This window comes from Macaca mulatta, chromosome 1, assembly GCF_049350105.2.
Source record: "Macaca mulatta isolate MMU2019108-1 chromosome 1, T2T-MMU8v2.0, whole genome shotgun sequence".
Taxonomy (NCBI): Eukaryota; Metazoa; Chordata; class Mammalia; order Primates; family Cercopithecidae; genus Macaca; species Macaca mulatta.
The window spans coordinates 5,429,064-5,443,029 of NC_133406.1; the positions used below are offsets into that span (position 1 = coordinate 5,429,064).

The following is a 13,966-nucleotide window of genomic DNA, read 5'->3' on the forward strand; positions in this document are numbered from 1 at the left end:
ACTCACTGAGTGTTTTTGATTGAATAACTATTCGCCTGTTTTCCTTAAATCTAAGTGAAGATGTTTAAAGTGGCTTTTTTGATCTAGGTGCTCTTGAGCAGCAGCACCTTAAAATGAGCAAGCTGGGCAGGGGTTCATAATGCTTAGACACTGCTCAGTTTTCACAGAGCATCAACACACACCCAAAGCTGCTTGATGACAAGCGGTCGAAGACATTGTGTAGACATCAGAATAGAATTTAACACTCTAAGTTGCCTGAGGGCAAGGAAAGAACGTGTTTCAAGACTCAGTAAAAGATAAATGATAACCTAAAAATTCAGGTTTTCAGGAGTTGGAAAAGCTAATCAATATATATTGAATAAGTACCTATAATATGCAAAATCACTTTATTTATTTTTATTTTTTATGAGACAGAGTCTCTCTCTTGTCTCCCAGGCAGGAGTGCAGTGGCGTGATCTCGGCTCACTACAACATCCGCCTCCTGGGTTCAAGCGATTCTCATTACTCAGCCTCCCAAGTAGCTGGGATTACAGGCACCGGCGACTACGCCCAGCTGATATTTGTATTTTTAGTAGAGATGGGGTTTCCCCAGGTTGGCCAGGCTGGTCTCGAACTCCCTACCTCAGGTGATCCACCTGCCTCGGCCTCACAAAGTACCAGGATTACAGGCGTGAGCCACCGTGCCTGACCCACTTTTATTTAAAAAGTTACATTTCATATTGTCCCTGTGCAGTTGAAAACTTACTAGTTGATTGCAATGTAGATAATAGAAACAAAATTCCTCAGGATTTTTTTTTTTTTTTTTGCAGAGTCTCACTGTGTTAGTGAGGTTGGAGTGCAGTGGCGTGATCTTGGCTCACTGCAACCTCTGCTTCCTGGGTTCAAGCGATTCTCCTGCCTCAGCCTCCCGAGTAGCTGGGATTATAAGCGGTTGCCATCACGCCCGGCAAATTTTTATATTTTTAGTAGAGATGGTCTTGCCATGTTGGCCAGGTTGGTCTCTAACTGCTGGCCTCAAGTGATCTGCCTGCCTCAGCCTCCCAAAGTGCTGGGATTACAGGAGTGAGCAACCACGCCTGGCCCATGATTATTTTTAAGACGTCAATAAAATAAGGTTATGATAAGTTGAGTGAGAAGCACATTTCTTTGACTCCCCAAGAGACATGAATAAGCTTCCACTTAGAGCTAATTGTACTCCTCTGTATAAAACTGTAGTTGGTAATTTTAAAGACTGCAAATGTTTTATATTTATCATCATGCATTTCTTCAGTAACTATAATTGATTACTGATAAGATATATCGCATAATTATGGACTAGATAGTCAGTATTTTTTGTGCTAATATTATGAAATCCATTAGTAGAAAAGATTTTGCCATATTCTTTTAGGTAGTTCATATGTGAAAATTTGGTGTCTGTCAACAAGCAACTAAATATTTACTAAATTGTGAATTATGAAATTAAATAGATTTTATGCTGAAATTAACATTATATCTGTTTTTGTCTTAGGTAAAAATTGACTTATGAAGACTTTTATTTAAGGAATATTGCCAAAGATAGTTTCTTAAAGCATGTACATTTATTTTTACTGAAAACTGCCTTTTTTTGATTTAAAGCTGCTCTTTGAAAATCATAAAATGTTTATATTTTTATGGTATTGTACATTTGTGTGTATCATTTATAAAAATTCAGAAGAATCTGACTTTTGCTCTTTTCTTTGGAAGACTAGTTTACCCCTCTGATATCCAAAAGAAGTAAAAGTATTAGTCAAGTTAATACTGTGTTTAGATGTTGGAGAACCTCTTCATTTCTTTACATAAGATACATGTTTTATATATCTGACACTAGCCAAAGAGACTTTTTAAAAAATTAATTGTTGCCTCATTTATGTAAATACTTCTGAATAAGTGCAATCATGATTAGTAGAAAATTTAATGTGTGGTTTGTAGATGGATTATAAATTACATTATAAGTGGTGTTAGTATCATTTGATAACGAACAAATCAAATACTTCAAATATGCCAGGTAATGTTCTAAGGGCTTTTACATTATGTCCTTACAAAAACCCTTTCGGTGGATAAAAACTATGATTTCTGTTTTTTCAAATGAGGACACTGAGATGTGGAGAGGTTAGGTTCATGCGTCTAATAAATGATATGATTAGGATTCAGACCCAAGCTGTGTGACTCCAGAATCCTTTCTCTTAACCATTACATTGTTCTACCTAGAGCATTTTAATGATGAGCTTGAGTGGGAAAAAAACTGAAGGGTAATTTGAGAAGTTTGTTGACCTCATATTGATCACGACAATTTGTTGTACCTTTTGTTACACAACATAGCATTTGTTTAAATTAAAATTTATTTTGTTCTGAAAATGTGACCACATGCTTTTCACATTGACAGTATGGCCAACTTCTTCTTCTTTTTTTTTTTTTTTTGCATAAATTCTATGACTCTCTCCCTCTGTAAATAATAAAGATTGCGAAAGAGGTGATTTTTTCATTAACATAGGCATTAAGTATAGATGTAATCTATACATTTTTTTCCTCAGAGATGGATAAGGACAAATAATCATACATCGTAAAACTATACATTTTTTTTTCCTCAGAGATGTATAAGGACAAATAATCATACATGGTAAAAACTTTGTGACTTTGATTGTGATTAAACATGAAAATTAAATATTTAAAATACAGCATTCTGAGGAAAGCTAAGCTTATACTTGTTTTAGCTTTATGATAAAACAGTAACATCTATTTCTGACATACATGTGAGGAGGCTCCCACCGTCTTCCTTATGCAGTGATTAGCTTTGAAGCCTGTTACAACAAGTATGAGTGGTATCTTAAAAAGCTAGCACCTGTATCGGAAAATTAGAATTTTTGTTTGCTAAACAACTCTTGGTAATTAGGGTCTTGATTTTTTTTTTTGCATTTTATCTTAGGTAAGAAGCATATTTTTAAAATGGTGATTGTGTTGTTTCTAGTTGAATTCTAAATGGACTAAATGAATTTCAAATGAATTTTATGGGATTTGTGAAAAACAGTGCTATGGTTTTATAGATTTCTTTTCAATTGGATTGTATCTATATTTGTTTAATTACATCTCAGTGAATCTACCTGATTGTGTTTTCAGCATAGTCCATGACAGTTGAAGGTAGAGATGAGTATTTCTTCAGTATTCTCAACCAGTACCCAGCTCACCTCACATCTTTCTACCTTTCATGAAGTTAGAATTAGAACTAGGTTCTGGAACACAATGTAGCCTTAAAATGAAATCAAATATTCATCAACATGATCTGTTTGTGAGGTCACCAGTCTGAATTATTTCTGAGAGTCTTTCCATTCGCATGTCTGAACAAATCTAGATATTCCTTAGTCAGTCTAGATGAGAGACTATTTGCACATTTTAATCAATCACTGTTTAGTCCAGAGACATACACTTTTGGCTTCTGCTTTGGCACTTAAGACTTCAGCTTTTAAAAAATCAAAATGTGATTCTCAGTAGAGTGTTGATGAACAATGAAATAAAATCTTTACATATGGACTAATTTAGGTTGAAGATTATTAAGTAAAAATACAGTTTTTTGTTATCAGGTGAATGGTAGGAAGTGAACACTGTAAACTTTATTGGTGAGCTCTGGTTTGAATGTTTATAATCCATGATAAAGACGATCTATTTGAATATCCTATTCAGATCTTTTAGGTGGAAAGTGAGCATGAATCTAAACTCATACAAGGTCCCATGTCAGGTTGTTATTAAAGACTAAGCCTGGCCAGGCGCAGTGACTCACGCCACCACTTTGGGATGCTGAGGCGGGTGGATCACGAGGTCAAGGGATCGAGACCATCCGGGCCAACATGGTGAAACCTCGTCTCTACTAAAAATACAAAAAATGGGTGGTTGTGGTGGTGTGCACCTGTAATCCCAGCTACTTGGGAGGCTGAGGCAGGAGAATCGCTTGAACCTGGGAGGCAGAGGTTGCAGTGATCCAAGATCGTACCACTGCACTCCAGCCTGGTGACAGAGCAAGACTCTGTCTAAAAAAAAAAAAAAAAAAAAAAAGACTAAGCCTGAGTTCCAAAATAATGCAGTATTTTTACTCAGCTGTGCAAATTCAGGATGTTTTCTGTGGCCAAATTTTACTCAAAACCATTGAGATCGTTTGTTTTAACAAACTACAGGAAATACGTTATTAAGTGAAGTAAGAAAGGTGGCAAAGGTCCAGAATCTGAAGTTAATTAGGACTAAGTAAAATCATGAATTCTAGCAAACAGTTTCTTCCGCCCTCATAATTCACAAATAGGATTCTGTACCATTTAAAATAGTGATGTGGATTTTCCTCTTTGCATTCAGAAGGTACTAACTGTGAATCTGTACATGTCCTATGCCAAGAAGGATGAATAAGTAGTAGTTTTTGGCTCTGTTAGAAAGCCATTGGTCATAGTTTTAGGAGCTGTATTTCCTAGGACTGCTGTCACAAATTAATAAAAAGTGCGTGGCATAAAACAACAGAAATTTATTCTGCCACAATTCTGGAGGCCAGAAGTTACAAATCAAGGTGTCAGCAGGTTCACACTCCCTGAGAAGCCTCCAGGGGAGAACCCACTCATCTTCTCTTCTTGCTTCTGGTGGCTCCAGGTGCTCCTTGGCTTTTGGCCCATAGTTCCGATTTTTGCTTCTGTGGCCACATTCCCCCTTCCTTTTCTCTGTGTGTTCAATTTACTCTTAAAAGGACGTTTGTAATTGGATTTAGGGCCTACCCAGGTAATTCTCCAGGGGAAGCCCCTCTTCTCAGAATCCTTAATCGTTAATCACGTGTGTTGCCATATAAGGTAATATTCATTCTTTTTTTTACCATAAGGTAATATTCACAGGTCCTGGGTTTAGGGTATATACATCAACCAATGGTCCACCATTCAGCTCACTACCAGAAGCCAGTATACCAGAATCCTTGTTGGGAAACGTATTTGTTTTGGTATTGATAACAGCATACTTCAACATAGATATAGCTTCCAGCCAAAGAGTGTGAGAAGGAAGTGGAAGCACCCATTAAGATACATATATATATATAAAGTAGAAGAGGTTGGGTTGAAAGTCTTAACCAGTTGTGACTGCAGTGCATGCTGAAGGTTTATCTTGACTATCCATTACTATTTAGATGTATATTGGATGTCGATAGAACAATCTCTTTGGGATACTTGGCACATCATAAATCCTTCTTTTTTGGCAAGACTTTCCATATAACCAGGTTGTGTTTTAAATTAGTTGAAACCTATGGACCATAAACATAAAAGTACAATGCAATTTGGGTTTAATGCATCATGTGTAAACTTAGATGCAAATTCTGTGTTTAAAATATAAGATTGACTTTTAGCAGTCCGTCTTAAAAGGATTGGTGGCAGGGAGGGTACTTTGTTCTGGGTACTTAGCCTCATAAAAGCTAGGACTTTCTGTCCATATTTTAGAACATCCTGACAACACGTGCCTCATCTGAACTCTCACTGCCTCAACTTCTGAGCTAGAGACGAAAGTGTTCAGTTCCTTTTTGAACAGTTAGGCACCTGAAACCTGGTATAATACTTGAATTAAGCTCTATTAAGTTGTCTTTTTTTTTTTTTTTTGGTCCAGCCTCTGTAACAAATTAATAATGAATGCATTCTAAGCATCTTCTCAGAAAATTCATTCATATTATAGATGAAAAATGACAAGAAAATAGATTCAGGAGTCTTCATTGAATGTTTGAGATCTGTTTCTGGCTTAGTATGACAGTATAATTGTTGATTAACTGACTCAACTTAAAATTATTTGAAAGTTTGTGAGAAATAATACTTTTTTTAAGCAAGAAGGGAAATTTTTACCTTTAAATTTTTTTTCTATGTGAGTGAGTATATCACTCTTTTGGCATACTGTATTATGTTTAAAGGATGCATAATACATTTATTTTTAAATAGCTTTTTGGCAACCAGAAGTCCTGCTATAGATCACAGAAAATATTTTAAAAATTAAAAAATTGGCTTAATAAAAAAGATATAAGATTTATATAATGACGTTTTTGTGTTTTTCATCTGAGGATGTACATAGAGGAAAATTATGCTTAGAATTGAAAGATTGATTTCTTTTAATTTTACATTTCTTGAATAAGTGTGTTCAGTACTATTTTAAAATAAGAATAAATGGTATTACTCCGTGTTTTCTTTTATATTTTTCAAATGGATTTGATTCATTTTATCTTTGGTATAATTATTAAACTATTGTTATTTACCTTGACAGAGTTAAAGCATATTGTACCAGTATAAATCTCTTATTGCTGTAGAACATTTGAAGTCTAAATATGTCATTAATTGGAGAATTAATACCTAATGATTTTGAATTTTATATAGGAATAAATGAAATGGAAAAATAAGAGCAATTAGGAATTATTTTATTTTTCAACATGGTAATTGTGTATTAGGCATTCTAGTTCTATAAATTTGGCTTATTAAGTCATGTGCTTATTAATATTACGGCCGTATTTTTTCAGTAAAATGAAGTGAAGAGGGGCATCACTTTTTTTTCTTTTTTCTTTAAATTTTTGCCCTTACATACTTATGTGGAAGACACTGATCTACATATCCTCTATTCATTTGTTTAATAAATCATGAGTGAGCATTAAGTGGTAGGTACCAGCTTGGGCATGTAGAGAATTATCACTGCAAGGAAAACAACTGACAGTATATGCTGTCACTGATGGAAATTGAGCTTTTAAGCAAAGATTAAATTTGGGAAAACAGATCTGTTGTCATGAGCTTGTCAGCTTTCCAATGTTTACTTTTTTCGTGAGACTGGTATTGATAACAAATGTGATTGTATAATGAAATGTGTCAACATTAGGAAGATCAGCATAGCACGATAAGCCAGTGTTTTCTATGTGACCAATGCATAATGTTATAAAATTATATACAGTGTTAAAGATTCATTCAAAGTCCAATATAGATCAATGGATTTTCACATAACAGTACAGAAAGTTCATTGATAAAGTTTCAAATTCTACGTTGCAACTAACCTTTTAGAAATTATCCCTTGTTGAATTCTGGTGTAGTATCAAAGAATGATATCCATAACTATCTGAATATTTTTCCCTTTTTCAGCTTCATATCTGTTTGAACCAGATTTTTCCCCCTAAATTTAAACCAAAACAACATACTGCAACAGTTTGAAGGCAGGAACAGTTAAGAAAATTCAGCTGTCTTCTATTAAGCCAGACATTAAATAGATTTGTAAAAATGGAAAGCAGTGCCAGTCTTTGCGTTTTTCTTTCTTTTTTTTTTTAGAAAATAGTTATTTTTTATAAAAATGTATTATTTGTTATATGTAATAAATTTATTTTCAAATGAAGTAAAAATTTATAAAATCTTTTCAATTTCAAATACAGTAAACATAGATAAAAATCTACAAAATTTGTTGGTGCTGTAAGTAATATTTAAGGGTATAAAGAGGTTCTAAGATAAGAAGTTTAAGAATTGCTGATTGAGAGGAATGATTCCACATCTGAATTACATGTTGGGGCGAGAGTGCCTTTTATAGTAAAATATTTGGATTACACTTTATGGTAAGAGACTGTACTTTAAGTAGTAAGGAGTCACAGGATATTTTGAGCAGAAAAGTGATAAAGTGGTACACACAAGATTAATCTGGAGGTGATAGATACATTAGGATGGAAGTGGGGAATGAGCGGAGTGGGGAAAAACAGTTTTAACAGAAGGGTAGATATAATATAATAAGGGTTCAATTAGATTGGGCTCAATCAGAGAGACTTTTGATGGCAGTATTGACCTGTGATGAGGGGAGCCGTCAGATGTTGGGTTTGAGTTTGGGTCACAGGAAGAAGCTGATTTATAGGGAAAATTGAACTGTTTTCAATTTTTTGGTAATTCTTTGCCTAAGCATTTGAGATTTAATCAGCAGGTAGAAATAACCAGTAGAGAACTGAATCAATACCAGATAGCCTTCTAGCTCTTGTAGCATCATGGAGCACCTCTGTTGCTTAAAATTAGAAGTTGTCCTTTAGTAGGTAAGCAAATGGTAATGTGGTTGCTAAAAATGTGTATTTTGGTGGCTAGGTGGTATCTTATATTAAGTTCTAATAAAGTATACATTTATTGACTATTATGTACTTGACACTGTACCATATATTAATAGTTATTATGTTTGTGTGTGTGTTTGCATATCGTTTAAAGCCCTGTTAACCCATGTGCTTTCGTTTTCTTAAGTACAGCATTGCAAAAAGGTTATTTTTCTATGAAGAACAATAAAATGTTGCTTAAACAAGTTATAGTCTAGATTTATTAATGGAAATAGACTTCTTTCTTTCTTTTTTGAAAAAAAAGGCACAATTAGTGGAAGAGAAACATCTATTTCTTGCCCCTCTTATGATAAGTGTTTTTAATGGAAATTCATTGATATTGTGTGGATGATTTACCAAGGCTTTGTAAAGCAGCTGAAAATATGCTCTGACAACCATCTGATAAAATGAAAAACTGAACAAAATGTGTACTCAGATGATTCTCTGAAGGAATAATGGTGCAAATGAATTATCAAAGTGTGAAATCATTAAAAACAAAGCATGTTTGGGTTTTTATTGAATCTTAATTGTAGGCTTATGTATTTTCTTTTGTAAGCTAAGTTAAAAGAAAATTGCGTAACTAAATTTTTGGAGGCCAGTGTTGTAGGACATATATTGTACCATAATTTATTTTTTGCATAAAAGCTGCTGTTCATTTTTTTCAGCATTAACATGCGTGCTTTCCTCATGTAGGAGAATATATAAAAAACTGGAGGCCAAGATATTTCCTTTTGAAGACAGATGGCTCATTCATAGGATATAAAGAGAAACCTCAAGATGTGGATTTACCTTATCCCCTCAACAACTTTTCAGTGGCAAGTAAGTTAATTATAATTGTTGATTCACCTTGTATTTATTTATTTTTATGATTTTATGTGTCAAATATCTTAAGATATATGAGAAACCTGTGAAAAAGTTTGGGTTTATATTTAATAGAGAAATTTTCAGCTTTGATAGAATTTCAGTTCCTTACCATAGAGGTTATCGATAATATTTGGTCTTATACAATGCAATAGAATGTAATATTTCTATGTAGAACTTGAATGTGATAAATATAATTCCCCAAATATATACTTCAAGTTTTTCTTTATAAAATAAAAACAAGGACCTTTGAACTTGGTTGTTAGATTTAGCATGGTTATAAGATGTTGTGGTACTTAATGCATTTTAATCAGTTTCCTGTCATAATCTTAGCTCTTTTGATTGTGTGATGAGAAACAGGTGATTTATGTTAGAAATCATCTTCTGGGTAGATTTTATGTTCGTAGTTAAATTTTTCTTCCTTAAAAATATCTAACAAAAATGTTTAAAACTTACTTAGAAATTTTGTATTTGCATGAACATAGCACAAAATAAACTGAAACATGACAATGATAATGACAATGATTATTATTGTTATGTTATTACCAGGCTCTTCCGACTTTTCAAATTTACTAATTAATCAATGAGAGAATCTTTCTTTGTTAAAGTGTTCTTTGTTAAAGTGTTAAAACACTTTGCTAAAGTGTTTTAAATTACGTTAAGTTAAATAAACTTGTGTTAAGATCTGGCTAGTCTGTATTAATAAGCTAAAATCTTAATGAGACAATATCCTTAATTTTGATTTTGGTTATATGTTATCTATTAGCCACATTTGGGGGAAAAAAATATAAGGGATATTTGAAGCTAAAAAGTGCAATAATATAACAAAAAAATTCAAGAAAATAAGTCTTTGAATATTACAAATTTCATTTTACCATTATAAAAGCCCTGATCTTTTTTTACTCCTATTGTTTTATTCAGGTTAGCCCTTGTTAGTGGGTTAGAATGGCTACTGTATTTTTTTTTTTTTAAGAAAAAGATAAAACAACCAAAGGGTTAAAAGATTTGTGAAGTCATTTGAATGATATGGATACTAACTTAAAAAAAAAAAAACCTTTTTCTGTTTATATCAGTGGATTCTTATATAGATATTTTTTTAAGTGAGATCACTGTGAAGTATGTGTGTTAGTTAAGAAAAACATCTTCTTTTCCACCAAAATGCTCATTAGATAATAATGGCTTTCTTTCAATAGAAAATTATTTTTTAAACCCTATTGTCAACTGAAATAATATATTGTATTTTGTATTGACTTAAGAACACATTTTCATTTTAAAGACTTTTTGGGTGAGCATTTGCTTTAAAGTGATAGAAATTAGCTTTTAGAACATAAGCAGCATATATTATCTCAATGCCCTACCTAAAACCAGTGTAGCTTTTTAGTTTATCTATTTTACTAGCAAATGTTATTGGTTTTTCTGAAATAATTTATAAAAGTACAGAATTCTTGTATCTGCTGATCAAAATGCAGCATTTTTTGACCTTATGAAATTTCACACCCCAACGAGTTTTAAAGACATACTGTATGTCACAGTCTGCCAACATCTGCTCCAACACTTCCACTGGCAGAGGCTGAAATAAATGCTGCACTCTTGGGGAAGGATCCTATTTAGTGACTGACAATCAGCTTATTTATCCATGAAATAAATATTATTTGACATCTGTAATCTTGTATAATCAAGTAGCTGTAGGTAGTTGACTCAAACTAACAAGTAAGTTGTAGGTCAGCTCCTTAGTTTTCAAAAGTATTAGTAACATGGATCTTACACTAAATAAATTTTTAAAAATTGATTATCACTAACGCTTGACTTACTGCAGTCTTAAATTCTGTAAATAACAATTACGTGAGGAAGTAATGGGTCTACTGAAATGGGTACTAGTTGAAGAAGTTCAAATTCCACCCTGGCCTTAAGCTACAAGTAATAGGACCTTGGGCAGGTTATTCTCTGAAACTTTGATCTTTATTTAGTTTCTTCATCAGCATGTTAGACACATTTGGATTCAGTGGATTTGTAAGGCCCTTTTTGTCCCTGACATTCTGTGATTCTCTGAGGTGGACTTTGAGCAGGTCCTTGAAGAATGAGTAGGAGTTAAGCAAATTAAAACAGAGAAGAAGGGTATTCCAGGCAGAGGGCAATGAAGAATGTCTTTATGAGGAATTAAAGAAGGAACAGTTGGTGCAAGAGAGGGTTACTTCACCATTGCTTTTCCCTTTGCCCTAGCCCCCTTTAGTACATTGTTAAAAAGATAATTTTACAAGGTATTTCTAAGATATGTTGGGAAATGTTTTATATATATACACACACACACACACGTATATGTACATATATGTATATACGTATATACATATATATCCCTTTGCTAGCTACAGTTCGAGTCCCTTGTTTTTCTGATAAATAAAGATATTATTTCATATTTAATCAATATGGGTTTTAATGAAATTTTACAAAAATAGGCTTTTTATCTATATGGAAAAAAACGGAGTATGAGAAATGTAAGGGGCTTGAGAACTTTCAATCTTAATTAAATTTTGAATTGCTTCCCTCCTGATTTAAGTTTTTCAAAAAGCTAGTCTTATACTCATTGTTTTCACTTTGTATCTCACTGCAGTCTAGCTTCCTCCCTTACTCACTTGATTGAAACTACTTATAATAAATTATTGAGTGACCAGTTAATTGCTAATGTAGGGGAAGAGAAATATCTTTTCTTCCCATTTTAGGTTCATGGCTGAGGCTCCTATAACAAAAGGAAGATTAACAAGAGAATAATATAAAATTTCAATAATAAAACTTTTATGTGACAATGCAGCCTTTGGAATTGAAGACCCAAACAAACACACATAAACTGTTTTGTTTTGTTTTTTAAGACAGTCTCACTCTGTCGCCCGGGGCCTCCCAAGTAGCTGGGATTACAGGCACACACCACCATGCCTGGCTAATTTTTGTATTTTTTTTTTTTTTAGTAGAGATGGGGTTTCACCATGTTGGCCAGGCTGGTCTCAAACTCCTGACCTCAGGTAATCCACCTGCTTCAGCTTCCCAAAGTGCTGGAATTACAGGAGTGAGCCACCATGCCTGGCCAAACTTGTGTATTTTTATGCTTAGGGTTGATGAAGAGGTGGATAGTCACAGTGACTAAGGCATTATAATGGTAATAAACTGAAGGAAACTTAGTAAGTCTTGTTTGTCAGATTCTTTTCTCTGTCCCTGTTTCTTCAGAAATAAGGATATTCCTTTCCTCTGGGTATAGGGTGGGTATCTCTCATATGGGGATCTTATGACTTATTTCAGGGGAAGGTAAAAAAATTATTGCCAAGTTTTATGACCTGTCTCAGGTGAGAAGGATGAGAGGAGGGTAAGAATGACCTTCCTGCTTTTGCTGTTTTCTCAAATGCTAAGGTGCTGTCTTTTGGGAGATCATGTCATGAACCCTGTCAGTAAGTCTAGTAGACATTTTTCAGTTCTTATTTTTCCTGGATTTGTATCTGGGCTGCATTTTATACTGTTGATATACGTCTCCTTCTTGGAGTGACCACTCTCACCGCTGTGTTCTGGGGTATACCTCTCTCCTGTTCCCCCCCACCCCTTAGGCTAATGCACAATTCTGGTATTTATCAGGGTTCTGGTGGAAGACCCTTCACACTTTGTACCTTCCCTTGCGCGGACACCTTGACTTTTGGGATTTCAGTTACAACCTTCTCTGCAGCTTACTCCCACACTTAAATTTCTAGACTAGGCCTCTCTCCTGAGCATTAGGTTACTCTGTTCAATTGGCTGCTGGACATCTATACTTAGATATTTTTTGACCGGGTGTGTCCTAAGCTAAACTCAAGATAGTTTTGTCCGTTTCTTCCTTTATACTCAGTATCTGAGTTCTGTCTCTGCCTGATCAAAAACATGGATGCTTTCCATGCCTTTTTTTCTCCTTCACATCTTTACCCCAGTCCCAATCCATTTCTAATCCTGCTGATTTTGCATATTTCTTGAACCTATTATCCTTTTCTGTAATCACCCCAGAATGAGGCCTCATCATATCTGCTGTAGATTCTTAACTAGCTTCTCTATTTCTAGTTTGTACCACTCATACTCTTTCTTCACATGGGTATCAAAGTGATCTTTCTAAAATTATATCATAACTATGCCATTCCCCTGTGAAAGCCCTGCCTTGGATCATCATTGCCTACTGGATAAAGTTAAGCTTCCTTAATACATCATAGATCTCTTCAATCTGCCTCTACTTTCAACTCTTGCAACATCTCTCTTCTGCTCTACAATTCTGTATCAACAATACTGAACTGTTTATAATTCCCTTTACAACCTATGCTGCTTTTCCACTCTGAGGCTTTGTTTATGCTGTTCCCTTTGATTGGAATGTCCTTTGGTCCTCTGTTTGCCTGGATAATTTTCTGTCTTCTAAGACTTAATTCAGATTTTAATTCCCGTCCCTATTCCTTGCTAAATTACTCCTCTCTGCCCTTCTTAAATCTATTGTCTTCTGTTGTTAACACGTTGTTTCTTGGTTATCTTGTTCCTGTGCATGTGTCATTCACTGACCAGCAAGTTATTTTAGGGGAAAGAACTTAGTCTTACTTATCTCATATCTCCTAGTGCCTGTATTTTATGACTTAATAACTGTTTTTAAGTGTGAAACATCTAGTCCAGATTTCTCCTTTTTTAGATGAGAAAAATGAAGCCTTTAGAAATTCAGTGATCTTTTTAAGGTTGCCTTACTAGGTAGTGGTAGTTAAGTATCAAGAATAAAACTCACCCATCCTGGCGAACACGGTGAAACCCCGTCTCTACTAAAAAAATACAAAAAAAAAAAAAAAAAACTAGCCGGGCGAGGTGGCGGGCGCCTGTAGTCCCAGCTACACAGGAGGCTGAGGCAGGAGAATGGCGTAAAACCCGGGAGGCGGAGCTTGCAGTGAGCTGAGATCCGGCCACTGCGCTCCAGCCCCGGCGACAGAGCGAGACTCCGTCTCAAAAAAAAAAAAAGAATAAAACTCA

At 34.4% G+C, this 13,966-nt stretch overlaps 1 protein-coding gene across 3 annotated transcripts in view; it reads left to right on the forward strand.

Moving 5' to 3' along the window:
* The window catches only part of AKT3 (AKT serine/threonine kinase 3), a 361,571-nt gene that overhangs the window by 146,374 nt on the left and 201,231 nt on the right, over positions 1-13,966 (forward strand). For all 3 annotated transcript variants that reach the window (XM_028845179.2, XM_028845182.2, NM_001266640.1), the window contains 1 exon segment: positions 8,795-8,920. In XM_028845179.2, the coding sequence (XP_028701012.1) occupies positions 8,795-8,920 (126 nt within the window).